Source organism: Brassica napus, chromosome A2 (assembly GCF_020379485.1).
Source record: "Brassica napus cultivar Da-Ae chromosome A2, Da-Ae, whole genome shotgun sequence".
NCBI lineage: Eukaryota > Viridiplantae > Streptophyta > Magnoliopsida > Brassicales > Brassicaceae > Brassica > Brassica napus.
The window spans coordinates 3,043,613-3,070,103 of NC_063435.1; the positions used below are offsets into that span (position 1 = coordinate 3,043,613).

The 26,491-nt window shown below is 33.4% G+C and overlaps 4 protein-coding genes and 1 pseudogene across 4 annotated transcripts; 4 read left to right on the forward strand and 1 right to left on the reverse strand.

Moving 5' to 3' along the window:
• The first annotated feature begins 383 nt into the window (after positions 1-383).
• LOC106425812 lies at positions 384-4,114 on the forward strand (annotated as a pseudogene).
• Positions 4,092-6,111, reverse strand: LOC106425813 (thermospermine synthase ACAULIS5). Its single transcript, XM_013866532.3, has 8 exons — positions 5,795-6,111; positions 5,554-5,648; positions 5,333-5,435; positions 5,152-5,240; positions 4,891-5,047; positions 4,716-4,791; positions 4,443-4,638; positions 4,092-4,363 (listed from the first exon to the last, which is right to left on the reverse strand). The coding sequence occupies exons 1-8, from the start codon at positions 6,014-6,016 to the stop codon at positions 4,282-4,284; spliced, it is 1,020 nt and encodes a 339-aa protein (XP_013721986.1). The 5' UTR covers positions 6,017-6,111; the 3' UTR covers positions 4,092-4,281.
• A 5,945-nt stretch (positions 6,112-12,056) lies between these two features.
• LOC106425793 lies at positions 12,057-14,458 on the forward strand. The gene is made up of 5 exons (XM_022699778.2): positions 12,057-12,521; positions 12,597-12,634; positions 13,227-13,497; positions 13,579-13,865; positions 13,941-14,458. The coding sequence occupies exons 1-5, from the start codon at positions 12,171-12,173 to the stop codon at positions 14,383-14,385; spliced, it is 1,392 nt and encodes a 463-aa protein (XP_022555499.1). The 5' UTR covers positions 12,057-12,170; the 3' UTR covers positions 14,386-14,458.
• An 816-nt stretch (positions 14,459-15,274) lies between these two features.
• Positions 15,275-18,817, forward strand: LOC106425823 (aspartate aminotransferase, cytoplasmic isozyme 1). Its single transcript, XM_013866541.3, has 12 exons — positions 15,275-15,546; positions 15,828-15,899; positions 16,005-16,066; positions 16,166-16,249; positions 16,373-16,472; positions 16,564-16,684; positions 16,962-17,125; positions 17,240-17,377; positions 17,559-17,680; positions 17,959-18,053; positions 18,152-18,272; positions 18,518-18,817. The coding sequence occupies exons 1-12, from the start codon at positions 15,493-15,495 to the stop codon at positions 18,600-18,602; spliced, it is 1,218 nt and encodes a 405-aa protein (XP_013721995.1). The 5' UTR covers positions 15,275-15,492; the 3' UTR covers positions 18,603-18,817.
• A 3,701-nt stretch (positions 18,818-22,518) lies between these two features.
• On the forward strand, positions 22,519-26,465 carry LOC106425769 (rop guanine nucleotide exchange factor 10-like). Its single transcript, XM_013866483.3, has 7 exons — positions 22,519-23,352; positions 23,429-23,545; positions 23,669-23,823; positions 23,912-23,986; positions 24,583-24,855; positions 24,950-25,276; positions 25,583-26,465. The coding sequence occupies exons 1-7, from the start codon at positions 23,157-23,159 to the stop codon at positions 25,979-25,981; spliced, it is 1,542 nt and encodes a 513-aa protein (XP_013721937.1). The 5' UTR covers positions 22,519-23,156; the 3' UTR covers positions 25,982-26,465.
• The last annotated feature ends 26 nt before the right edge of the window (positions 26,466-26,491 follow it).

Below are 26,491 nucleotides of genomic sequence, written 5' to 3' on the forward strand. Positions count from 1 at the left end.
TGCTTCAGCTCTCTAGCTAGTGTCCTTGTAAGATATTCTGCTTACTCTCTTTTGCCATCGTAGTGTAATCTTCTTTTAGCCTGTTCTTGTTTGTTTCTAGTAGCCAGAACTGGTCATGGGCAAAGCCGAATTAAACATTGGTCTTTTAGTCCCAACAAGTTTTTGAAAAAAAATTATATAGGCCCTCAATTTTGTAAACTATCTTGTAGCATCTGCATAGTTTTGTTATTTTGACTCGAGAGCTGAGTTTGGTACCAGATGCTGATTATTTTGTTGATATTAGTTCATTTACTTGGAACAAATGGTTTTTTTCTTGCATACATCTGTTCTTGACTTGTATACGGGTTTGTGGTTGAACTAATAATTGGTACGTTTTACGAGAATTTTATTTCTTAGGATTTGGTCCAGCTTTTGGGCTCTTTCTAGAGCCATTGGCTTCAAATCGCGTCGCAAACTTATTGGCTGGAGGTGACTTAGAGATGGCAGAGAGGAGAACCAGCAACGGAGGAGACGTTGTTATCAATGTTCCAGAGAAAGAAGGATTTAAAGATTCAGCACCATCACCTTCTTCACATGTACCGGCTTCACCAAACTCAGACACGGTGACAACCAAACTAGAGCCGTTAACCATTCTCCTTCCTGAAATCAACAAATTCTCTGGCAGCGTTCATAAGCCGCCTAAGATTCCAAGTCCCGTCACCGAAGGTCTAACTCGTAGGAGATCTCTTTCGAGGTCAGTTTACTCCAAGTCCAACTCAAGGTTTGGTCAACAACAATCTTACCGTTTCGACAAGACTATAGTCGAGGAAAATTGTGGAACCCCTACGGAACCGTTTGGTTCTGCTTCATTTTCAAAGCCTTCTCTTCACAAGGCTTCCCCTAGTAACAAATCGAATAAAAGCACTAGCTCAGTAGCCCTGAGTAAGGTTGATGAGGACGAAACTGATGAACATGAAGAAATCTACAAAAGGGTTAAACTACACCAAGTGAAGCGTAGAGGAATAAGACCTCTAGCTCTTCTTGAGCTACTAGTTTTTGTGGCTATTCTCACCACGTTGGTTGTGTGTTTAACTAATGGTTCGGTGAAGAAGCATCGCATTTGGGGTTTAGAAGTCTGGAAATGGTGCGTCCTTGTGATGGTGACGATAAGTGGCATGTTCGTGACAAACTGGTTCATGCATTTCGCGGTGTTCATCATAGAAAGAAACTATCTCCTACGTAAAAAGGTCTTGTACTTTGTCCATAGTTTGAAGAAGAACGTTCAAGTCTTCATCTGGTTCGGTCTGATCCTGGTTGCTTGGGTGTTTTTATTCGAGGATGACGATAAACGCTCTAGCAAGGCCAAGAAGTTTCTCGACGCTATAACTTGGACTCTCGTCTCCCTTCTCGTAGGTTCAGCCATTTTCTTGGTGAAGACGTATGCATTGAAAGTTCTTGCTTCGAAGTTCAACGTCAGAAACTTCTTTGAGAGAATTCAAGAATCTGTCTTCCACCAATACGTACTCCAGACTCTCTCGGGACCTCCGCTTATAGAAGAGGCAGAGAGAGTTGGACGTGAGCCAAGCACTGGCCACCTTAGCTTCACTAGCACCAATGGAACGGTGGAAGAGAAGAAAGTGCTTGATATGGGTAAAGTTCACAAGATGAAACAAGAGAAGGTCTCGGCTTGGACAATGAGAGTTTTGATTGAAGCTGTGGGAGCTTCAGGTCTCTCAACCATATCTCATACTTTAGATGAGTCTAGCAATCGGAAGAAGAGATCTGATAAAGAGATTACTAATGAGATGGAGGCTGTGGCTGTAGCTTATGATATTTTCAACAATGTTGCTCAGCCAAACTCGAGGTAAGTCAGCACACAATACTCTGCTTTCTTCTAGCTACGTTTCATCTTAGTCATTCAAACTCAAGGTTATAAAATACGGTAGCATGTTATAGAGTTATTATATAGATTTATATAATTCAGGAGTATAATAGCGTTTAAGAAGGCATTATACACTTTATGCGGTTACATTATTTATATAATTCGAGAGTATAATAGTGCTTAAGCGGGCATTATACACTTTATGCGGATGGATGGAATATTCAAAAATCTAAAATATTAATATTACTAAATTATTATTTATATTAATTTTTACTTATTTATTTATATGATTATAGCTATTAGTTTAATTGTTTAAAAGCAATTTTAAATTTATAAATCTCATATTTATATATTTAAACATGTTATAAAAAATTATAATTTGAAACTATTTATATATGTTAAACTATATTTTTATACATAATATGAAGTATATTATATGTTCAGTTTTCTAAAAGGTGAAAATTACATATGAAGTATATTATATGTTCACTGACTAAACTTGACGTTGCTTGTTATTTTTCAGTTACATAGAGGAAGATGACTTGCTGAGATTCATGATTAAGGAAGAGGTAGACCTTGTACTCCCATTGATAGAATGTTCCGAGACTGGAAAAATCACACGTAAAGCTTTCACAGAATGGGTGGTAATATTCTTTCAAACACTTCCCTTGGTTTATTAGTGTCCATGCCTATATAGAGATATTGTATACTTTTTTTAGTAGGTCGGTGTGTAAGCATGTGTTGATGTTTGTTGACAGATTAAAGTTTACACAAGTCGGAAAGCGTTAGGGCACTCACTGAACGACACAAAAACAGCAGTTAAGCAGGTGGACAAGATTTTGACTGGAGTCTTGTCCGTTATCGCTTTCATCATTTGGTTGATACTTATGGATATAGCAACGACCAAGTTCTTGGTGGTGTTCTCCTCACAATTTGTTGGTCTTGCTTTTATGATCGGAAGCACTTGCAAGAATATCTTTGAGTCCTTTGTGTTTGTCTTCGTGATGCACCCTTATGACGTCGGTGATCGTTGCATTATCGACGGCGTTGTTGTAAGCGACTCTAAACATTATTTCATTGCTATGTTACTAATTGAAAAACTAACCCATATATATTTGCCAGTGTTCAAAAAATTGTTAAGGGGTAACTAGACATGGATTATTCAAAACTTAGACGAGACATAACCTAATTGTTAATAAATTATTGATTTATTTTTATATATTTTATATTTATATTAAATATTTTTGTTTTAAGTTTAATTATAAATTTATTTTGATGAAGTAATTAGACAAATTTGTGGATTAGAAATAATATTATTGTTTGATTTAAAAAATTTAGACTAAGTTAGATTGATTTAACCAAATTTAAATTGTTTAAACCGATTTGAGTCACAGAATATTGTTTCGTCTAGCCGGTCGGCGGTGTCGCAGACACCTATTTTTAGAATTTACACCACTGATATTTGCTAATATTACTACTCATTTTAAACTTCTAATCCTTCTTTTCTTTATTTTGAAGTTGTTGGTCGAAGAGATAGATCTTTTAACTACTGTGTTCCTCAAGATTGACAACGAGAAGGTGTTCTATCCAAACGCGACTTTGATATCGAAACCAATAAGCAATTTCTACAGAAGTCCAGATATGGGAGATTCAATATTATTCTCCATCGCATTCTCAACGCCAGCGGCGAAAATTGCCACTCTCAAGGAAACTATATCAGAGTAAGTATCGAAACAAAAATTACCATCTTAAACTACTCACTGTGTATTGAGAAAACATTGGGGTGTGTTTGGTCAGATATTTGGTGCAGAATCCGCAAAATTGGTATCCAAATTTCCTTTTCTTGGTGGATGCTATTGAGAACGTGAACAAGCTGAACTTGAATCTGATCGTCACACACACCATCAACTTCCAACACTTCATAGAGAAGGGCTCAGGAGAACTGAGCTGGTCATCGCGGTTAAAAGAATCCTGGAGGAGCTTGAGATCGAGTACACCTTACTTCCTCAAGATGTTCATCTCATTGGTCACAAATGATCATTTCCTTTTTCTCCTTTTGCATGTATTAATTCCACTTGTACTTGTTATTAGCGCATGATTTGCTTCGGTTTAATTGTACTCAAGAACTCGGTTTAACATTTTCAGTATTGATTTGTTAATGGATTTAAACCACTAAGCACTATATATTAAGTGAAATAATCTGATTTCTAGATTTGGTGTGGACAATTACTAATAACAAAGCGAATATATATTGATCAGGAAGATGTTTCGTAGTAAGCAACATAGTTTTCTCAAACAAACTAAACCGGAATAACTTGAGGAACAAGCAAACGAAATTCCAAGCAATGTAGAAAAGGGGACTGGTTCTTGAGTGTGGACATGGGTATGGTATTAATCTTGAAGTTGAAACCGATTCTCGTTCAAGTATGCCGGTATGCCACACCATGACCATGAATGAATCTTGCGTTCTCTTCGCTATAAACTTCTGTCTCCTTCTCCAGCCTAATCATATTCAAGTTTCATTTTGTTAGTAAATATTGATCAATAAGGAAATATAAACAAAGGAGAAAATGGAAGTTACGCAAGAGAGATGGTCTTGTTGAGCGTAGCAGCAGATAGGAAAGAAGGAGCGTTTAGATACATCAACTCTCCTTTCACTCTCTCTTCAATTCTTTGATCTATTTCATCCATTTGGACCTCAAACTCTTGGTCCGATGCCATCACCCATCCCCATGTGTCCGCAAATGACGGTACATGTGCAGTGTAAGCCTTCACGTCTGTTTACATTACATAAATATTCATCAGAATGAACCCACCACGTTTCTACAAAACACACACAAGAAGTCTTGCTTACGCTTGAAGACGTGTTTCATGGTGTTGTAGATTGATGTAAAGACCTCTTTATGAGTGAAAATTCCTGCTGGTCCAGCCTATAATTTTTTGAAGAATTTGACAAACATGTATATTAAAATAAAGTGTTTTAATTATCTTTCTCTTAAGTTATAAACAACATAAAAATGATGCAATACCTGAGTCACAAAAATGCCATTAGGGCTAAGCTTGGGTTTGAGGATGTTTTGGTAGAAGGATTTGGTGTAGAGTTGGTAACAAGGTCCACCTTCTACTGGGTCTGCTAAATCTCCCACTATGATATCAAACTTCTCATCCCTTTTCTCCAGTTCAGCCCTTTTCACATTCAAGTTAATAAGTTATTATAATTAAGAGAATTTCAAGTCTTTTTAATATAAACTCAACATAAATATTGTTTAAATTTGCTCCAGTGTCCTTACTTTGCATCTTTGATCACAAGTTCAAGCTTCTTGCTACAAAAAGCTTCACTATTAACGGTCAGAAATCTCCTGCAAAATTCAACAACTTCCTGAAAAGAAAAAGATTTATGTGTTAGCAATGAGTTTATGTCTCTGCTATAAAAACTGATCAAATATATACATAGAGAGATAAGAAGTTAACCTGATCAATATCACACATGACCACTTTCTCGATCGTCTTGTGTTTTAGTATTTCTCTTGCAGCAGAGCCTTCACCTCCTCCCATTATGAACACTGTCTTGGGGCTATTTAGAGAGCACACAAGGGTAAATCAAATAACTAATCCAATTGTACTAACATTTCTTCCAATATTAGTTAATCAAGTTTAACTAGTTTTGTTACAAAAATAGAAGTGCACCATACTTGGGGTGGAAAAGGAGGGCAGGGTGGATCAAACATTCATGGTAGATAAACTCATCTCTCTCTGCACTTTGCATTTTCCCGTCAATCACAAGCACCTGTTTTAATTAAGTAACATATGCTTCATACTATCTAGTCTCCAGTAACATATAACGATGCTATAAGATATTTGTTCTTAATCTTTTTCTGATATTTGTTATTAATAAAAGCTATACAATATTGATACTAATAGACGAAAATGTACCTTGCCGAAATGTTTGGTGTCCAGAAGAGCAATTTCTTGGTACTCACTGGTTCCTGTATGGAGCACACTGTTGAGAGCAAAAGACCACTTGAGATCATCATCGATGGTTTCTTCGTACCAATGGCAGTCCTTCTGGTTAGACAGGAGGGTTTGAATGGGTGAGGTGTCTTTGTGAATCTCCGGGAACCCATTTCCAAACATGATCTCTACGGCTTCTCCCATATCCAACAAGTAAAGAAAACAGAGAGATAGATATAGAGGAAATAAAAGAGAGGAGTGATAAAGATTCGTGGTGAGATATGTTCATAGAGAAGCCAACCTTTGCCCTTTTATAGAGGGTGCAACTGGAAGTACTTTTATATGAATTATACGATTCGTTCTGTTTCAAAAAAAATAAAATGAATTATACGATTCGCTAGGTCCCTCCTAATGTTCACTATTTACGATGGCAAAAAAAAGAAAAGAAAATATCTATATACATTCTCGTTTTCAAAAAAGAAAAAAAATTATACGATTCGTTAGGTCCCTCCCAATGTGCACTACTTCACTAGTTACGATTGGAAAAAAGAATCCAAAATATCTATAGAGAAAAAGACTTGAATAGTACTAAACCAAGTTTTTGTTTTCAAAGTAGCACTCAAGGCTCAAAGTCACAAAAATAGGTTTTATTAAAGAGGTAAATATACACTTATACCCCTTGGGTTAATTAATCCAAACCTTAGGGTTTAGAGTTAAGGGGTGGGGTTTTGGAATTAGGATTTAAAATTTTATAAAAAATAAATACTAAAATAAAAAATAAAAATTTTAAAAACAGTTTCAAAAAATATTTTTAAATTATAAAAAGAAAATTTGAAAAAAAAAAAAAAAAAAATTTCGAAAAAAAAAATTTCAAAAAAATTTTATAAAAATTTCGAATCTGAAAACATGTAATCTGAAACTATAAAAAAAATTTCTTTTTTTTTTATTTTTTTATTTTTTTATTTTTTATTTTTTTATTTTTTATTTTTTATTTTTTATTTTTTATTTTTTATTTTTTATTTTTATTTTTTATTTTTTATTTTTATTTATTTTTATTTATTTTTATTTGTTTATTTAATTTTAAACCAAGAGTATTAGGGATATTTTACCCTTTAATGAATGTCATTTTTGTGACTTTCTCCTTCTAGTGCTATTTTTGAGACATAAACTTCAAAATGTGCTATTATTGACAATTGCCCATATCTATATACCATCTCGTTTTATGAATGGGATAATGAAGTTTCTTTGTACAAATTATCCATCTCGTTAGCATGAGTAATGATTGCGACAGATATCCACTGCCATGATTCCGCGGCATGCTTATATTTTGCATTTTAACGTTTTTATCACTTCCTCATGGTGACATCATAAGTATAATTTATAGTATTACTTTGATCTAGGGGTGGGCAAAAAACCCAAACCGAACCGAACCGAACCAACCAAACCGAAGTTAAACCGAACCAAACCAAACCGTGCTCTTTATGTAATCCAATTGGTTCATGTTTTACTCAACCCGAACGGTTTGGTTTGGTTTGGGTTTAAACCGAACCAAACCGAACCAAACCGATAATCCAATATATATATAGTAAAAATATATATGATATATATATATATGTATTAACATATTGCAAATTTTAGTTAAAGTTTCGTTTTTCATTTTTTCATAACTTCCATATCTTTAAAAAAAATTATAAATATGATTCAAATAATACTATTATATATAAAATCATGTAGCATAAGTTTTTATATTCTCATTCTATCGTTTATGAGTTGATTATTTTTTAATAAACGTTTAAAACTGATGCCTTCATATTTTATAACCAACCCGAACTACACCGAACCAAACTTGACAATAATAATGTAAACCAAACTAAATCTAAACCAAACCGAACTGAACCGAACCGAATTAAACCCAAACCGAACCCAAACCAAAGCTACTTTGGTTTTAATTGGTTTGAGTTTTATAAAACCCAAATTACCCAAACCAAACCGAACCCAAACCGAACCCGAAACTAAACCGAAATGCCCACCCTAGTTTGATCAATATTCTGTTTTTCTTTTCAATTATATAATCATCTACAGTATCAAAATTTTAGCGTTACTAGAAGTAATATGGTTTACTCTTGCAGTTACAGTTTACTCTTGCATCTTGTAAAGATTTTTGAGAATGGTAATCCGATTGAAAAACTCACCAAAAAAGATTGAAAAAACCCTAGTACACTCTTTATTGACAAAAATATATATAATATATATAGTAATATAAAAAAGTGTGCTCCTCAAGTTCAAATGCTCTTTAGAAGGAGTCTCGAGCTGCTCTCACTCTAGTCCCAAGATATGTATGGATGTTTGTTGAACCGCTAGGACCGCTACTATTAAAACATGCAATTGGTGAATCATATATATCATATGGATGTAACAAAATAGATTAAATCGGTTGAAAATAAAATAATGTAACTAGCTCCCTCTTCATCTTTTGGTAGCCACTATTCAAAAACCCATGATCTATATTATATGATTATAGGACGGAGAGAATTATAGGACGGAGAGAATGGTGAAGGAGTGCAAAAAATACGATGCACCGTTACCAAGTGGATTGTGCAAATATGAAATACACATCAGTCTCTCACTGCGACACATCATGAAACAACACGCGCAGTCTCTTTCATCACAATATTTCCACACTGTCATTATCGCTGGGTCCACCCAGATACACGCGCTACAAATGTACACTTGTGTGTTCCCCCATGGACGCTTTGGACGATGGTTCGACACACTATAAAAGTTTTCTAACACATGAAGCCCATATAATTTGATACTTTGTAACGAAAAGTTAGAGGTAGACTGTATAGATATTTCTTATATTTATGCTCTATGGCTAATGTGATCAGTTTAATAAAGAATGAATGGGTACACAAAATTTGGAATGTCTTCCTACTTATTTCAAGAATAACCGGATCATCTGTTACATATTACCTTATAAACTGTTTGGACTACTCAAACTCAGGGCCGACCCTGAGATTTAGGGGGCTGTTGACGGTTTTTAGAAAATTTCAGCTAAAATTTTTTTTTGGTAAATTTGGAGGTTTAAAAAAATATTTTAGAGACTTTTTTCTATGTAATTTATTTCAAAATTTTTGGAGGCATAAGGCCAATGTTTCGTTACGCTTTGCCCGAACCGGCCCCGCTCAAACTTCTTATCGCTGTGACTAATTGTGTTAAGAGAAATTTAAATTCTAGAGTGTTGTAACACATTCCCAAGTCTCATAGCCATGCGGGCGTAGACTGTATAGCTGGATGACGTTTGAATGAAATTTGAAGTTTGTATATATACCATCATCGTAAGCAAAACAATAGTCCCAATTAACGATCAAATAAACATATGAATTAATTAGAGGAACAATAGTCCTGATTACGTATACTACACGGAATCGTAAATATATTTGAAGAAACATAAGAATTAGATTGGGACCCACGTATGTGGTATGGATATGCACTCTTGATTAAGCGTGGAGCTAATCCACTCAAAAGTGAATGATATCTTTGTTGGAGACTCCACTCTATATACTATAACCTTTTTTTGTTTACTTCTCTTTTGCCCCTAAAGAATAACTTTTAATCTTTGTCGAGTTTAAGTCCTTTAGTTGAAACAAAATATCACTTATCATCAACATCACCATCATAAGTTATTATTCATAACCTGATAACCATCATCATCGATAATTTACCAACGTTAATACGATTCTCATGTATTGTGCGTACATAAGATCTTGAAGTGAAACCAATTCCCCTCGAGACACCCTTTGTATATAGCATGGTGGAGAAGCCAAAAAAAAATAAGTGGGACAGAAGAAATGGGCTACTATGTACACTAAAAAGGACAACCACTTTTATTCGTGTCTTCGAAAGTGGGCTGCCCAATGAATAGCTTGCCGACGGGTTGTCCTCCACACTTAATATTATATCATACGTTACGAATAGGTCATTTAAAAAACAATTAACATATATAATTACCGATGATGTGAGTATACATCTTGGGTTAAAAGACCAATAAGGATTGCGTGAAAGCTGACTTTAGAATGATGTCAAAGCGTGCCTAACTTTCCTCCAACATATACGTGGTAAAAGTGGTTCCACTTATGACTTACCCGACCACACTCCAACTATGCATTGCATGTTTCTATATTGATACACCCTATTAGATCTTTTTCGGACTTTGAAGTTTATAACATATTTGAATAACTCGTTTAAAAAAACACTTCAATTCAGACGAGTTGATCCTAATTTGATTGCCTAGCGGTTCGAGTTGTCTTCACTACTTTCATTGTATAGCCTCATTTCAATTTCCAGAGGTTGGATAAAAAGACTAGACGATTGCTTCTATTTTCTATACTAATATTATTTCATTTTACGAATTACTTTTCAATTATCAATGTTTCTTTTCTGACCTCAGAAATGAAAATGGTTTCACACCAGAAAATGTTAAATTATATCTTGAAAGCTACATTTTGAAATAGAAATTGAGCTAAAAGATTGAACTTGTATCGTGAAGGCTAATTTCCTAGATGGAAAGGCATAAAATTGAATCTTAGCTGGATAGTTTTTCACTGACTACATATTTTTAACAAGTATACAGCCGCCTTTGCTGGATACATGCATCATTGTAAGTTGGAAAACATTTTGATCTGAGCTTGTTTGAATACTGAGGAGCAAATGAAGCTGCACAAGATGAACAAACTATCTATAAAGCATCTCTTAATGCAATGGGGGGTTTTCCCAATACCATCTAAACATCTATACTATTAAAGCAGAATCCTTCTTAGGATTATGCCCCTGATTTTTCCAATTAATTACAAAATTTTCCATTAATTTTTTCAATTGTTTTTAATGGTTTTCAGAAATTAAAAGCCCAACATTGCTTCTGTCCAACTAAACAAAACAACCCAATAATTTAAAAACTTAAAGTCAAAGAAGCCCAACAGTGTTTTCGTTTAAAAATAATTATAAGTCAATTTAAATACATAATTATTATTTAATATTTGTGTAATTATAATTTAAAATTTATGAATTATTGAAAAATAAGTAGAATTAAAAACGTAATGTCTATTACATTTTTCATATAATATTTAATTAATAAGTTAAAATTGTAAATAAATAACCTTAGCAAATATATAATCACAATATGATTAAATTTATTGAGTAGAAGTTTACCATTTTAAAATCTTTTAACTAATTAATTAGTACACAAATTTATTATTATATAATAAAAAAATAAAGAAGACAAGATTATAAAAAATTACTATAAACAAATATAAAATCTATTAAAATATAGATTAGACAAATATTTATTAATTTAAATGAAATTTTAAAAAGAAATGATTCCGCGCTTTGAAAGCGCGGGTCAAAATCTAGTTAGTTCTTAAAGTTAGACAACAACATGTTACATGCACATGCACTAATCAGAAAACGGAAAGAATGTTTGGTTGTCGAGTAGTAAGTTGGGCCATGGGGCGATTAACAACTTAAAATGCTGTTTTGTGAGCTATATATCGTTGTAGAAGTAGCACATGACCAAATCAATCTTTTTGAGCATCACTTGTTTACCTAAACCAAACCGGGGGAGGTAATACAAATATATACCGTATGAAATGATGCATGCCATGGGCCATAATGGCAATGGAAAATACTTGAATATAAACCGCTCCGATCAATATCTAAGAAATTGTTAGGCGGCAGTTAAATGTTTTGTAAAAAATTACTATCTAAACGGATTTTTCAGAACCTATGTAGGGTAAACGAATCATTTGTTTATTTATTATATATATTTTAAAATGTATCTAATTAGAAAATTGCCTATACGAAAAAATCATAGAACTAAATTAGTCATATTTCATTTTAGTGTTACTTGATTTAAAAAATCTAAACAAATTTAAATCAATTCAAACCAATTAAATCAGATTTTATTTTGATTATAACACCTAAATCAAGTTTTAGAACTTTGGTTTCTGATTATTAATAGAGATTTGGAATATATATAAAAAAAAACAAGAATCACAAATGCATACACCAAGTTGCTTTGATCCAAGGAACTCGGACAGCAAAGGGTGCAGTAGCTTGAGGTTGGATTCGAACAAGAATTTTGGAAAGAAAATATATTGTAAAATCGCAATATAACTGGTTTTAAAAAATTACAAATAAATAAAAGAAATTAGTAGAAAATAAATAAATAAAAAATTTGTGTTATCCATTTTCCGAAGTAGAAACGTGTAAACTACCTCTGGTTGTAAAATGGCAAAATATCTTCTTCTCAGTCTCTCAACCATCCCCGTCGTAAACCAATAGCGAGCCAGAGGATAACCCCATGGCGTCCAGCTCCTTCGCCGTCCTTCCTCTGCTTAACTATAATAGCTCCACGACCAATAGATCTTCATCTTCGATTCGCTTCTTCAACCTCCCCAAATCGAAACACCGGTCTACAAAACACTTATTAAACCCTCGTTCTCCACAGGTTCTTGTCTCCTTGTCATTGAACCAACCAACTGATGACGAATCCTCAGACGCCGCGCTTTTCCTCGAATCCAACTCAATCGCTGATTACATGCGGTTCAAGCGCCGCTCCGACGACGGCGACAACGGCTCTAGCGAGCTGCAGACTGCGATCGTCAGCTACAAGAAACGTTTCCCTTGGATTCTCCTAAACCCTTTTCTTCAGGTAACGCCACTCTTACTTGTTGTTTTCCACTTAAAATCGAGAGCAAAGTAACATACTTTCGATGTGTTGTTGCAGGTAGATTTGGTCTCAACGATTCATATTGCTGATAAAGAGTGAGCCTTTCTTCTCTTTATTTGTTCGTTATGTTGCTTTTTGGTGGGAATATAAATAGTTGAATTGTTGCTTCCTCTTGTGTTGCCACTATGACGTTAAGGTTCACAGCTTAGTACTAATAATGGTTTAGGCTGCATTGGTTAATTGGTTTAAATCGTTCTAAATTTTTTTAAATCAATCTAAATTAGTCTTAATATATATGTAAAATCAAGCAATAATATTATTAGTACATATTCATAAATTTGTCTAATTTACTTTGTCTTTTATACTGATAATTCATCAAAACAATTTTCTAACTAAAACCGAAAACTAAAATATCTTATATAAATGTAAAAAATATATATAAAATAATTCAAATATTCGTCAACGCTTAGACCCGTCTAGGCCTGAATATTCAGCCTAATTGCTAGTTCTCTACAAAGCTCAGTAAAGCTAGCGATTTGTTGAACATTGGTACTGATTGATGATGTTTTTGTTTTTGCTTTTGTTTTTGTTTTACAGCAGTATTGGGTCTGATAAAGGTTTTTGTTTGGTTTCTTGTGATGACAATGTTGTTATTGATATGTGTGGTTCTGGGTTGGGTGTGTGTAGGTACTTCACAGCTCTTCAAAAAGAGCTTGAACCATATGATTCCATCTTGTATGAGATGGTGACTAGTAAAGAGTCCTTGGAAAACAGAAGAAACCCAATTGCTGCCAAGAGGCTCAAGACTTCACGTTCAAGAGGCTTCAGTATCCTCGGCTTGATCCAGCGGCAGATGGCTAGGGTGCTAGCTCTTGATTTTCAGCTAGACTGTCTAAATTACGAAGCTAAGAACTGGTACCATGCTGATCTCGATTTCGAGACATTCACCTTGCTTCAGGTTTGTTTCTTAAAATCTATCTAAAGAAACCCACCAGTCATTTTCTTGATAAGCATTGTGCTGATTCATATGTGGTAACAGAAGGAGAAAGGGGAAAGCTTCTACTCATTTGCAAGGGACATGACGATTAGATCAACGAAAGCAATGATACAGCCAGCTTTGGTAACCGAAGGTCTTGATACTTGGAGGTCAAAGCTTCTATGGGTTTCACGTGTCTTCCCCATGCCTCTTGTGGGTCTCTTCCTTATTGTGGCTTTCTGTGCTGACTTCGAGAATCAGACGGAAGACTATCCAGAGCTAGAAGCACTCTCACGGCTTGATATTGGTGCTGCTATGAAGGTCTTCCTCGCTAAGAGATTAACATCCGAGTAAGCACACATCTCTTCATGGCTAGTGAGTAGTTAACAGTTGTGTAATAACTTCTTCTTTTTTTTGTGGTGAAGGCTAACGCAAGGGACATCAGAGATAGAGGAGAAATCTGTGATCATCGGCGAGAGAAACCGAGCAGCGACCGAAGCTTTGAAAAGAGCAATAGAGCAAGGAAGCAAAAGAGTTGCTATTCTTTACGGAGGAGGACACATGCCTGACTTGGGGAGACGGCTTAGAGAAGAGTTTGATCTTGTTCCTTCTGAGGTGAGATGGGTAACAGCTTGGTCTATCAGTAACCCAGGGGACATGGAGACGACTTCGTTTCCGTTTCTGAGGACAATGGCTGATGCTTTGCGTTGGCCGCTGAACCGGTACCAGACCTTGGCGTTGCTACTTTTTTCGTCGGTTCTTGCATTGGATCTCTGCTTTTGGGAGCTTTTCTTGGATTCTACCATTGACTGGGGTTCACAGATAGCAGCAGAGTTGTACAAGTTTGTAGATAACACAAAGCTTGTGTGACAGCTATTTGTAATTCACACAATGATGTACAAACAATAACTTATAGTATTTAAACAAGCTAAGTCTTCTCTGATACGTTCCATATCATGGTAGACTTCCACATGTGAAACTTCTCGAAGACAAAGCATGAACCTGTGGAGAGGCAAAGAGAAGAAACAAATGCAGAGGAAGTCAACGCTTCCATTGACTATAGTGACGTGTCAAGGGAAGAGAAATACTTATCCCAGACTTTGCTGCTGAAATGTTTCTTCTTTAAATAGGATCCTACTTTGTGTTTGATGTTGTAGGAAGTGTGAGAGGCCATGAGTCTCTTTGATCATGATCTGACCATAAGATCATAATTGAATAGTTAAGATGGTCATAAAATCTTGATCTAAGATTCACTTCATTTGTTGTTATTATCTTGTATTTGGTGTTTGAAAAGATCAATGAGAAAATGTTCTAAGTGTGATTGGTGACCAAAAGAATGAAAAAGAACATTCAATTTTTTATGGTTCCTAGAGAAATACACCGTTCATAAGGAATTAATTTTTTTTTCTATTTTTTTTCGTAGAAAATAGCAAAGCAAAATTAGGCGGAACACTCATTTCCACTCATTTTTTAAGTTTTATTCCTCTTCATTCTAGTATTTTTCAAATAGTCACCAGTCACCCGAGTTTTAATTTTTAGCAAACAATCGTACACAAACTAAACGAATCTTGTAAAAAGAAATTAAACAGTGGTAAGGGGGTCATAAACACACCACCAAGAAAAAGAAAGAAAAACAGAACAAGAAAATTAACTAATTTTTTTTTTAGATTTCAAAGCATTTATGGGAAAGTAATTACTTGTTGAAAACATAATTAATTACTTGATATTTTGTATAAAGAAAACAAGTAAAGTCACGACTTGGTGAACAAGTTCTCTGGTATCTAAAAAAAAAAAAAAAAAAAAAAAAAAAAAAAAAAAAAAGTTCTCTGGTATCTAAAGCTGCGCCCACAGACAGTTGAGAAAAAACGCATTATACAGCCCACTGCGTTTAACTTTGATACTCTCAAAAAGCTTCGTGAAGAAAAAAAAAGATAAATTCTCTTCATCCAGATTCATCTTTTTACGATACTTGCTCTAATGGAGTCCGTCTTCTCAAACGTCGTTCGTGCTCCCGAAGATCCTATTCTCGGTGTAAGTCACTCTTACCACTTCCAACGCTCTCTACATCGCTCTTACCTTCCTTTTTTCTTGCGTCGTTTCGTTTATGGAGTTTAGAGAGTTTAGATCCATATTGTGTTTGTAGATTAACTCGTTGTGTTAAGATACTTATCGGTTACTGATAATTTTTATTTAGGCTTATGAATCGATAGTTTGCTTAACATACAGTAATGATCAGTGATCTAATCGATAATTTTATATATACTGATTAGATCATTAATGTTTGAGGTTTTATGATTTTGTTTGTAAAACAGGTGACGGTTGCTTACAATAATGATCCAAGCCCAGCTAAGCTCAATTTGGGTGTCGGTGCCTATCGAACTGAGGTTGTTTTCTTTTACTAAGCATCTTTATTGGTCGCAGTTAGCCATTTTTTTGAAAGTTTTGGTTTCTGATTAGTTAGTTTTTTTTTTGCCATTGACTTTTCAAAGGAAGGGAAGCCACTTGTTCTTGACGTGGTGCGAAGGGCGGAGCAACAGCTTGTGAACGATCCGTGAGTTGTTGAACATTATTACTAAAATTCGTGTGAAGTTTTCTCTTTTTAATTATTGCTTGCTTATTTTGCTAATGCCTAGACGATTTTCTCTTAAAGGTCCCGGGTCAAGGAATACATTCCTATTGCTGGACTTGCTGATTTTAACAAACTTAGCGCTAAGCTCATCTTAGGTGCTGATAGGTAAAACTATATTCACTCCTCGTTTCTTCTTTTTGTTTTTGGTCTCTTAATGTTTAATTTATACTTTGTTTTTGGTATTTGTTCGTGTTATTTTCTAAAGATATCTTGTTTTTCCCGAAACAGTCCTGCAATTCAAGAGAGTAGAGTTGCTACAATCCAGTGCTTGTCTGGTACTGGGTCATTGAGAGTTGGGGCTGAGTTTCTCAAAAAACACTACCACCAAGTATACAACTTCTCGCTATTTTAGTTTTTGACTGTCATTGGATTTGGTAATCAAAGAGCTTGTTGCTAACTGGGGGTTCTTATTCTTCCAGAGTGTCATTTTCATTCCGAAACCAACTTGGGGGAACCATCCCAAAGTTTTCAACCTGGCTGGCTTGTCTGTGGAGTACTACCGTTACTATGATCCCTCGACCCGTGGACTTGACTTCCAAGGTCCGGTTTTTATTATTCCATATTTTTTTTGTCTTTCACCTTTGATTTAGTTTGCCTTTCTCTCATGATTATTGCCTGATTTTTATTCATCCATTTTGCTTTTCCTACGTTTTACTTGATATAACCACAAATGAAAATCCTTCTCAAGTGTATTGATCGTACTATTTCATGTTTAAAATTCGATTAAGGAGATAATCTCTAGATTGCTGCATCCTATCAACATATTTCATCAAAAAAGTATCTGTGATACGATGTAAAAAATTTATAAAATAAACAGGCTTACTCGAGGATCTTGGTGCTGCACCATCTGGAGCGATTGTCTTACTTCATGCATGTGCTCACAATCCCACTGGAGTTGACCCAACCTCTGAACAGTGGGAACAGATTCGGCAACTAATAAGATCTAAAAGCTTGTTACCGTTTTTTGATAGTGCATATCAGGTAACTCATACAAGTAGTCTTGCTTTGTTATGAAACCCACTATAGTATATGTTTGAATCCTCTCAGATGTAGAAAAATTGCAAGCCTAACTTCTTTTTCCTAACGCATTTGCAGGGTTTTGCTAGTGGTAGCCTAGACACAGATGCACATTCAGTCCGCACCTTTGTTGCTGATGGCGGTGAATGCTTGATAGCTCAAAGTTATGCCAAAAATATGGGACTCTATGGGGAGCGTGTTGGTGCCCTTAGCATTGTAAGAAACAAGACTTCTCCGTTTCATCTTTGCTTTTTCCCTCTGACATTATTGTTAGACATACTTTTGCATCTTTTCTTCATAAGTATTAAATCATGCGTGTCTCAGATGTTTAACAATGGTATAGTACAAGAGTACAGTATCCAAAAAAGTCGTTTAATATTTTTGATATAATGTGAAGGTCTGCAAGTCATCAGATGTGGCTAGTAAGGTTGAGAGCCAGGTGAAACTTGTTGTGCGACCCATGTACTCGAGCCCACCTATTCATGGAGCATCAATTGTTGCCACCATTCTGAAAAGCAGGTAAATGTTAATCCTGAAAAGGGAGAGCAAACTAAGAAACCCATGCTTTGGTTTGCAATTAGATACTTCTGAAACATAGATTTCTACCAGTACTTCCCACGCAGTAATTTGATAGTTTTATGCTGTGTTGAGATTGTTATGCCAAGTTTTAAACTCTGGAATCATGCTCAAGTCACCAACATTTTCCTTTGTATTATCAAAGTTTCTAAATAAATATGTTGATGTAATATGTTTCTGCTGCTTTATGTTTCTAACTTTTCTTGTATACATCTTGATAGTGATATGTACAATGACTGGACCATCGAGCTGAAAGGAATGGCTGGCCGCATTATTAGCATGCGCCAACACTTATTTGAAGCTCTACAAGCTAAAGGTTCATTTTTATCTCTTTTCAGGGTTTGCACTTGCATTATCACTAGTAGGTCCTACTCTGCAACGTGTTGTTCTTGACATTTTTTTCTGGCTGTGCAGGCACACCTGGTGATTGGAGTCACATTATCAAACAGATTGGGATGTTCACTTTTACTGGATTGAACAAGGAGCAAGTTGCCTTCATGACCAAAGAGTTTCACATTTACATGACATCTGACGGGTGAGGCCAAGCTTATCTCTGATTTTAGCAGTAATAAGTTAATAACCAGATATTATATTATTAGGTACGTGAACCAAGATAGATGCTTATAAGTTCTCGAATATTCACTGTCGCTATTGGAATTATTATAGTTGCATGAAACAAAGGAAAATAGAAAATACTAGATCTGTATATAACATGATGAATTTTAAGTTGCTAAAGGTTCTGAGCTTTGAGAAATTGAAGGGTAATCTTGTGTATTGCAGGAGAATAAGCATGGCAGGTCTCAGTTCGAAGACGGTGCCTCACCTGGTTGAAGCTATACATGCTGCAGTTACCCGCGTCGCCTAAACTAAAGCGAGACGATATTTTTCTTGTTTCGTCGAATAAAATGAAATTTTCAAAAACAAAAAAAAAACATCTTCCTTGGTTTATAGACTAAGGATTTTTCCCATTGGTATCATATGTTTCCTCATATCTTTTTGGCCAAGGATGTTTGAACCAAACAAACCGAGTATTGCGACACTGAAATCTTCAATGTTGAAGGAAAATATTGGTTATTAGTATAACTACTTGCAATCTAATAATGACATATGTAATATCAAAGTTCACTTAATTATGGTTTGGCTTATTTGTTAAAGCACTTTCTAAAAATGTCGATGCAATATATATACATCTCATACTGTGATGGGTCGTAAAAACAATGATCATAAGCGCGACTTTTCAGAATGATAAGTTACACACAACGTGAGTAAACGATTAAACCACATATCGGAAGTTAATTAACCAAATCCTTTTCGATTAATTAGGATATACAGATATGTTTAGACTTGGTTAAGGGTCGGCGTCTTACATGCTCTCCACTAATCTACTTTCATCCCTTTTATTACCAGTTGACTCTATAAGTATTGATTCTATTCATTTTTTTAATTGAAACTTGAAGTTACAATTGAAACTAGCAAGTCAATTTTGAGAGTGATTGACCATGATATTCATATTCAAATCCAAAAAACTGCATTTTGTTGACAAAAATAAAAAGAATTGATGCTTATTTCTAAATAACTTTATGCTTTGGACAAATCTCTTAGATAGTACAAAAAAAAAATGACAAAATAATAACGGAATTTTTTTTTGCAAAATAGCATTAGTTAGATGATAAAATGATTAAACTACTATAAACCTTAAACTTTTATCCTAACACCACTACTAAATAATAAATCATAAACCACATTAAATCTAAACTCAAATATAAACAAAGTTTTTTAAAATTGTTTTAGTGATATTTCGATTTTTTTTTTCTGATGTATACTATCTTTGGAGCAGAAATGTATTTTACATATATTCCGAAGCATTTCTCTTTATTCTCTATGATCCAAGGCTTTATTATAATACTTACTAGGATAAGATCCGCGCCTTGCGCGGAATTAAGTTATTATTTTTATTATATTTTGGAGAATGAAACAATAGTTTGGCTTCATTTAGATTACGGGTGTTCAATCCGGATATCGGGTTGGTTTCGGTTCGGTTCGGCTTTTTTCAGTATTTGGTTAGTAAAATATAACTACTATTCTAAATCCATATTTACTTTGACTTTAGTCTTTCACATACTTTTGAAAGATTTCAACTGGACGACAAAATTTATCAGCCAATCTTGTTGCTTTAAATCATTAGTGTTTATATATATATTATTTAGTTTGAATATTTATTAAATAAAAATTCATATGCGTTATATTTTATGATCATTTGTAACTTATTATAACAAAAAATAATCTATTGATCACAAAATTTTCAGAGTGGGAATATTCAAATTTCTAATAATATATAGACGTTTTGAAAAATTCAAATATAACATATAAGAAAAAATATAAATGTTTTTATTATATATTTAATGTGATTTTTTAATATCTTTCAATAATATAAAATGAAAAAAAAGAACAAAGATACCAAAATTATTATCAAATATTTATTATTCATAATAATTAATTTTCATATATACGTTAATCATATTAGGTAATTTCGTAGCTTCTAATTAAGGAAAGTGCAAAAACAATTTGGTAGATTATTTATCAATTCGATAGTTAGTTTAATAAAAAATATAATGTAAGTCAAGATGGACCAACCTATTTTTCTAAGAATAGTATATTTTATATAGTCATTTATTAAATGAGAATTTATAATCATACAGTTCTAGGATCATTCATATCATTTTATAACTGAATATTTAAATCATCGATAACAAAATTTTCAATGTGAAATCTTTAATAAATTTATAATTTATAAATGTTTTTGAAAATTTATTGAAAGTTTTAATATTAAAATATTTATGTAATCTTATGGTATATAGTATAATCTATATATATATATATGTTTTATTATTAAATGATATTTTTTACTCATATGGTTTTAAAATAATATGTATCTTCTTATAATATTAAATAAAAGTTCATATTAATACAATTTTATGATCATTTGTAACTTATTATGACAAAAAAAAATCTATTGATCACAAAATTTTCAGAGTGGGGATCTTCAAATTTCTAATAATTTATAGACGTTTTGAAAAATTCAAAATATAACATATAAGAAAAATTATAAATGTTTTTATTATATATTTAATGTGATTTTTAAATATATTTTAATAATATAAAATTAAAAAAAATAACTAAGATACAAAAATTGTTATCAAATATTTATTATTCATTATAATTAATTTTCACATATACGTTAATCATATTAGGTAATTTCGTAGCTTTTATTGAAGGAAATTGCAAAACATTTTTTGGTACGTTATTTATCAATTCGATAGTTAGTTTAATAAAAAGTGTAATATAAGTTAAGATGGACCAACCTATTTTTCTAGGAATAGTATATTTTGTATAGTTATTTATTAAATAAGAATTTATAATCATACGGTTCTATGATCGTTCATATCGTTTTATAACAAAATATTTAAATCATCGATAACAAAATTTTCAATTTGAAATCTTTAATAAGTTTATAATTTATAAATGTTCTTGAAAATTCATTGAAAGTTTTAATATTAAAATAGTTATGTAATCTTATGGTATATAGTGTTTAATATATATATATATATATATATATATATATATTTATTTATTTTATTATTAAATGATATTTTTTACTCATATGGTTTTAAAATCATGTGTATCTTCTTATAATAAAAATGTTAAACCATTGATCATTAATTTTTAACATAATAATTTTAATAGTTTTAGTCATTTATTGTCGTTTTTAAAAATTCAAAATATAACATATACGAAAAAATTTAAATTTTATTTTTATAGCTAATTTGATTGTTTAATTTATTTTAATAATATAAAATTAAACAAAAAATGATGGAGGAGATATACATTGTTATCAAATCTTTATTATTAAACTCATTAATTGTCATATATATATTAGTCATTTATGGTAATTCCGTAGGTTTTATTTAAGGAAAGAAAATATCATATCATATCATTATATCATATAGTTTGACCAACTTATATATCTAACAACATATAAAAATCGAATGTGGACCTACTTATTTTTCAATTGAATGTAATTGACTACCTAATTGAGTGCCACCTATGCATTGGTGCCTCTTTTAATTAATACAAAATTGAAGTTACATCTTTTCAAATGTTCCTCAATTAATATATAAGGGATTCTTAGGTCCACCCCCTAGGGTGAACCTCTAGGTTCACCAACCAATAAGATTGTCTTATTTTATATTTGATATCTTTTAAAAAAGGAAACAAAATATTATCAAATTATATTATGTTTTTAAAATTAAAAGGTAAAAAAAATAATAATAATTACAAAAAAAAATATTTTACGTCGTCAGCATAACATTAAACCCTAAACCCTAAATTCTAATCCCTAAACCCTTAATCCTAAATCCTAAACCCTTGGATAAACCCTAAACTCTAGGATAAATCCTAAACTCTAGGATTAATCCTTAACTCTAAATCAAAATCACTATACACTAAAACATTCAAGCGTTTAGGGTTTAAGGTTTTAGTCGTTTTTTATTTAGAGTTTAGGATTTACCCAAGGGTTTAGGGTTTACCCAAGGGTTTAGAGTTTACCCAGGGGTTTAGGATTTAGGGTTTAGGGATTAGGATTTAGGGTTTAGTGTTTTGTTGACAACATTAAAAATACTTTTTTTTTTATTCTTTTTTTCTGTAACTATTATCTTTTTTAACTTTTTTATTTTAAAAACATAATATAATTTAAGAATATTTTGTTTCCTTTTTTAAAAGATATCAAATTTGAAATAATGAAATCTTATTGTTTGGTGAACCTAGAGGTTCACCTTAGGGGGTGAACCCAAGAATGACTATTATTATAATTGCCTAATTGTTTAGTAGTCTCAATTAGTGAGCGCTAGCCCTTACATAAGACATGTTAAGCAGCATGCTTTATGCCTCTTATTCTCTTAAGCCACTAACCTGAGTACCTTGAGGTAGATTCTCTGGCTAGTTTTAAAGATAAAATAAGAAATGAAAAAGTCCCAGTATCTTTAACCCCCCTTCCATAGTTATATTCTTGTTTTCTTACAACATGCACCGCACGTTGTCTCTCCAGCCCTACAAAAACTACATCAACGTTTCTCTGTTTCATTCATGCGCACCAACTCAAAAACAAATTTTAAAAAGCTGGAAAATACATGTAAAACATAAAGTATTTTCTGCTTCTTTTGTTTATGTTAAAGAACAGAGACAAAGTAGAGCGAGTGACTAGTTCTTGATCTGTACTTTTCTTTTGCTTTCTTCTTTTCCATTTTTTGGATTACATTTTCTTCTTCTTCTTTTTGGTTACATATGATCTGATAAAAAGAACACAAAAATAGAGAAATAAAAGAGTGCGGGGGGATAGATAAACTGTGAGGAGTACTTGGGAATGGTGCAGTCATTTGGACGTAAACTAAGTTGGCCAAGATCTTTCAGTTTTAGAAAGATGTTAGATGGTCTGAATTCTGGAAATTCATCCTTCTCTTCTCGTGGGGACGGCAGGCAAACACCTGACCACGAACTTGCCGTACATGCTACACCATCGGCCCAGGGGACTCGTAGAGGCAACCAAAATAGAATATCAGGTATATTAGACCACTTTAGTGTAGATTGTATTAATTTCTTTTCCTATGTTCGATTCCTTACATTTATTTGTTTCAGATATGGAAGTGATGAAGGAAAGATTCGCAAGACTGCTGCTTGGAGAGGACATGTCAGGCGGTAGTGAAGGCGTGTCCTCTGCGTTAGCTTTGTCAAATGCCATCACCAACCTCGCTGGTAGATATCTAACATTACCATAATAAAACTTTAATGTCTAGTTCAGTATTTGAACTGTTGAATGATTTACAAACTATGTGGCTTTTTTTTTTTAATTAACTATGTGGCTTTTGGTATTGGCAGACTCCATGTTTGGTGAGCAGATGAAATTGCAGCCTATGTATCCGGAGACAAAAGAGATTTGGAGGAAAGAATTGGACTGGTTATTATCTGTGGTTGATCACATTGTTCAGTTTGTTCCTTCAAAACAAATGGCCAAAAATGGGGCAATCACTGAGGTTGAATGCATACATTATTAGTCATTATACGTACATAACCAAAAACTCCTTGTGCTATTTATCTTATCAACCCTTTTTTCTTTTGTAGATCATGGTGACAAAACAAAGAGATGATCTGCTGATGAACATTCCAGCCTTACGCAAGCTTGACTCGGTTCTTCTCGTGAGTTTTTAACTGCAACCGCATCGAATACCACTTGATTGTTTCAAAGGAATAACATAACATTATATTTCATTTTTATCAAACACCACACGATTTGTAAATAATAAACATAAATGAAAACGTCAAAGAGTATATATGATCATGATATATATTCGTTTTTTTTTTGCTAAAATCATGATATGATGATGATGATATATATTCACACTTACACCTGGTAAAATACGGATAAACGGAATTTTTTGTCTATTTTAAGAAGATAACAGACTCAAGAATAGATTTAGATGAGTTGCAACCATATATTATACTCCCTAGCTTTTAATATTAAAACGGATTTTATTCGTTCCAATTATTTGACATTTTCAACATTTTATGTTATATGATTTTGTACTATTCCGTTTGTTTTATCATTGGCTGAATTCAGTTAAACAGACAATTAATATTGTTTTTTCTTAGAACTGTAAAAATTAAATATTTTTAATCTTTATGACAATGCTAAAGCGTATTTTTTAACATCAACAATGCTAAAGTTATATCTCTTTGTTGTATAACTCCTCTATTGCGGTGCCATCTTATTAATGAAATATATCTTTTGGCAGGAGACTTTGGACAACTTCAAGGACCAGAAAGACTTTTGGTATGTCCCAAGAGATGTTGAGGATACAGAGAACAATGGAGACTGGAGAAGGGATGACAACTGGTGGTTACCAGTGGTTAAGGTTCCATCGGATGGTTTGTCTGAGGAATCACGTAAACTGTTGCATAGTCAGAAAGATTCTGTGTCACAGGTCCTTAAAGCCGCCACAGCCATCAATGCTGTAGTATTGTCTGAAATGCACATTCCTGACAACTACATTGACTCTCTTCCAAAGGTTATTTTACTTCTTCTTGATTAATGTTCTTAATTATTGTTTTCTACTAACGTTAAGATAAGAAACTGATGTATATAGTTATTGTGCCTTGTAGAATGGGAAGACGAGCCTGGGAGATTTCCTTTACAAGAACATAACGGATGAGTACTTTGATCCTGACTACTTCATCTCTTTCTTGGAATTGTCAACGGAACACAAAGTTCTTGATCTAAAGAACAGGATTGAGGCTTCCATGGTGATATGGAAGAGGAAGATGAACCAGAAAGAGAAAGACGGAAAATCACAGTGGGGATCCTCTGTTAGCTTAGAGAAGAGGGAGCTTTTCGAGGTCCGAGCTGAGACCATTCTGGTTATGCTTAAGCAGCAGTTCCCTAGGATTCCACAATCCTCACTTGAGATCTCCAAGATCAGAAACAACAAGGTTAGTATTTTGTTGGATTTAATTGGATAATTTAGATTTTTATTTTTGGTTAATTTTCAGTAATTTTGAAAGATGTTTGGGTAATTTTGTAATTTGTTATAAGCCGATCCGAACTGAAGAAAGAACCGTAGAAAACCTTGAATAGGACTTATAAACATGGTATCGAAAATACGAAAAAAAACCCCCACAACCCCCACACACTCGAACAGGGCTGGAACGCTCATGCCAAGTAACAAACAACAAAGACAAAACAAACATCAAAACTTACTGAAACTTAACAAGAATTTCAAATGATGGCTTTTACAGGACGTGGGACAGGCTATTTTGGAGAGCTATTCAAGAGTATTAGAAAATCTGGCTTCAAAGATATTGTCAAGAATAGATGATGTTCTTGAAGCTGATTTGTTAGTTCAAAGACAGATGATGGCAGAGGCAGAGAGAAGGTCAGAAAGCGAGGGGGGATATGAATACGAAGAAAGCGAAAAGGGGCTATCAGCAGAAACGCCAAACTCGAGAAAACTATCTGACTTCATAGGGTGGAGATTGTCATCAGATACAAAAAAGCATAGTTCGATGAGTGATATAGAGTTCTTTTATAGAACTGAGCAGGAGAAGCCGATGATGAAGTCTCCAAGAGCTCTACCCAAGAAACTTTCGTATCTATCAAAGTTAGAGAACATGAGAAGCACGAGTGAGAGACACTGATAATGATAACAGGTAAGTGTAGACGAGAGCAATATGTATATAGAAGAAGAAAAGAAACAAAAAGAGGGAGCGAGAGAGAGAGAGAGTAGGGGAGGTTAAAGTGTGTGTAAATATAATGAAGGCACTGGTTTAGGATTTGGACATGACTATTGGTGTTTGATGACATTTGTGGTACCTACCTGGTTGATCATGTTTGGTTTTGCTTGTTTGACTATTGCTTCCTGTTGTGTACCATATTTTGGTTATTTTGAAGCTAACAGCATTGTATTGTATTATGAAGCTAACATTGTAATGTGTATAACATTGATTCATGATGGATTTTGAAGCTCAAATGGATGATTTGTGCATTTGACTTTGCTGGTGCTGCCCATCCTGATCAAACTAAAATTATCAAAACAGTCCTGTTACAAAAGTGTTGTCATATATATCCATTCATCCTAAAATTTTTTAATCCATTTCTGATCTTCGTTTAAATAATCATAAATTCAAAAGTACTGTTTATTTTATTCA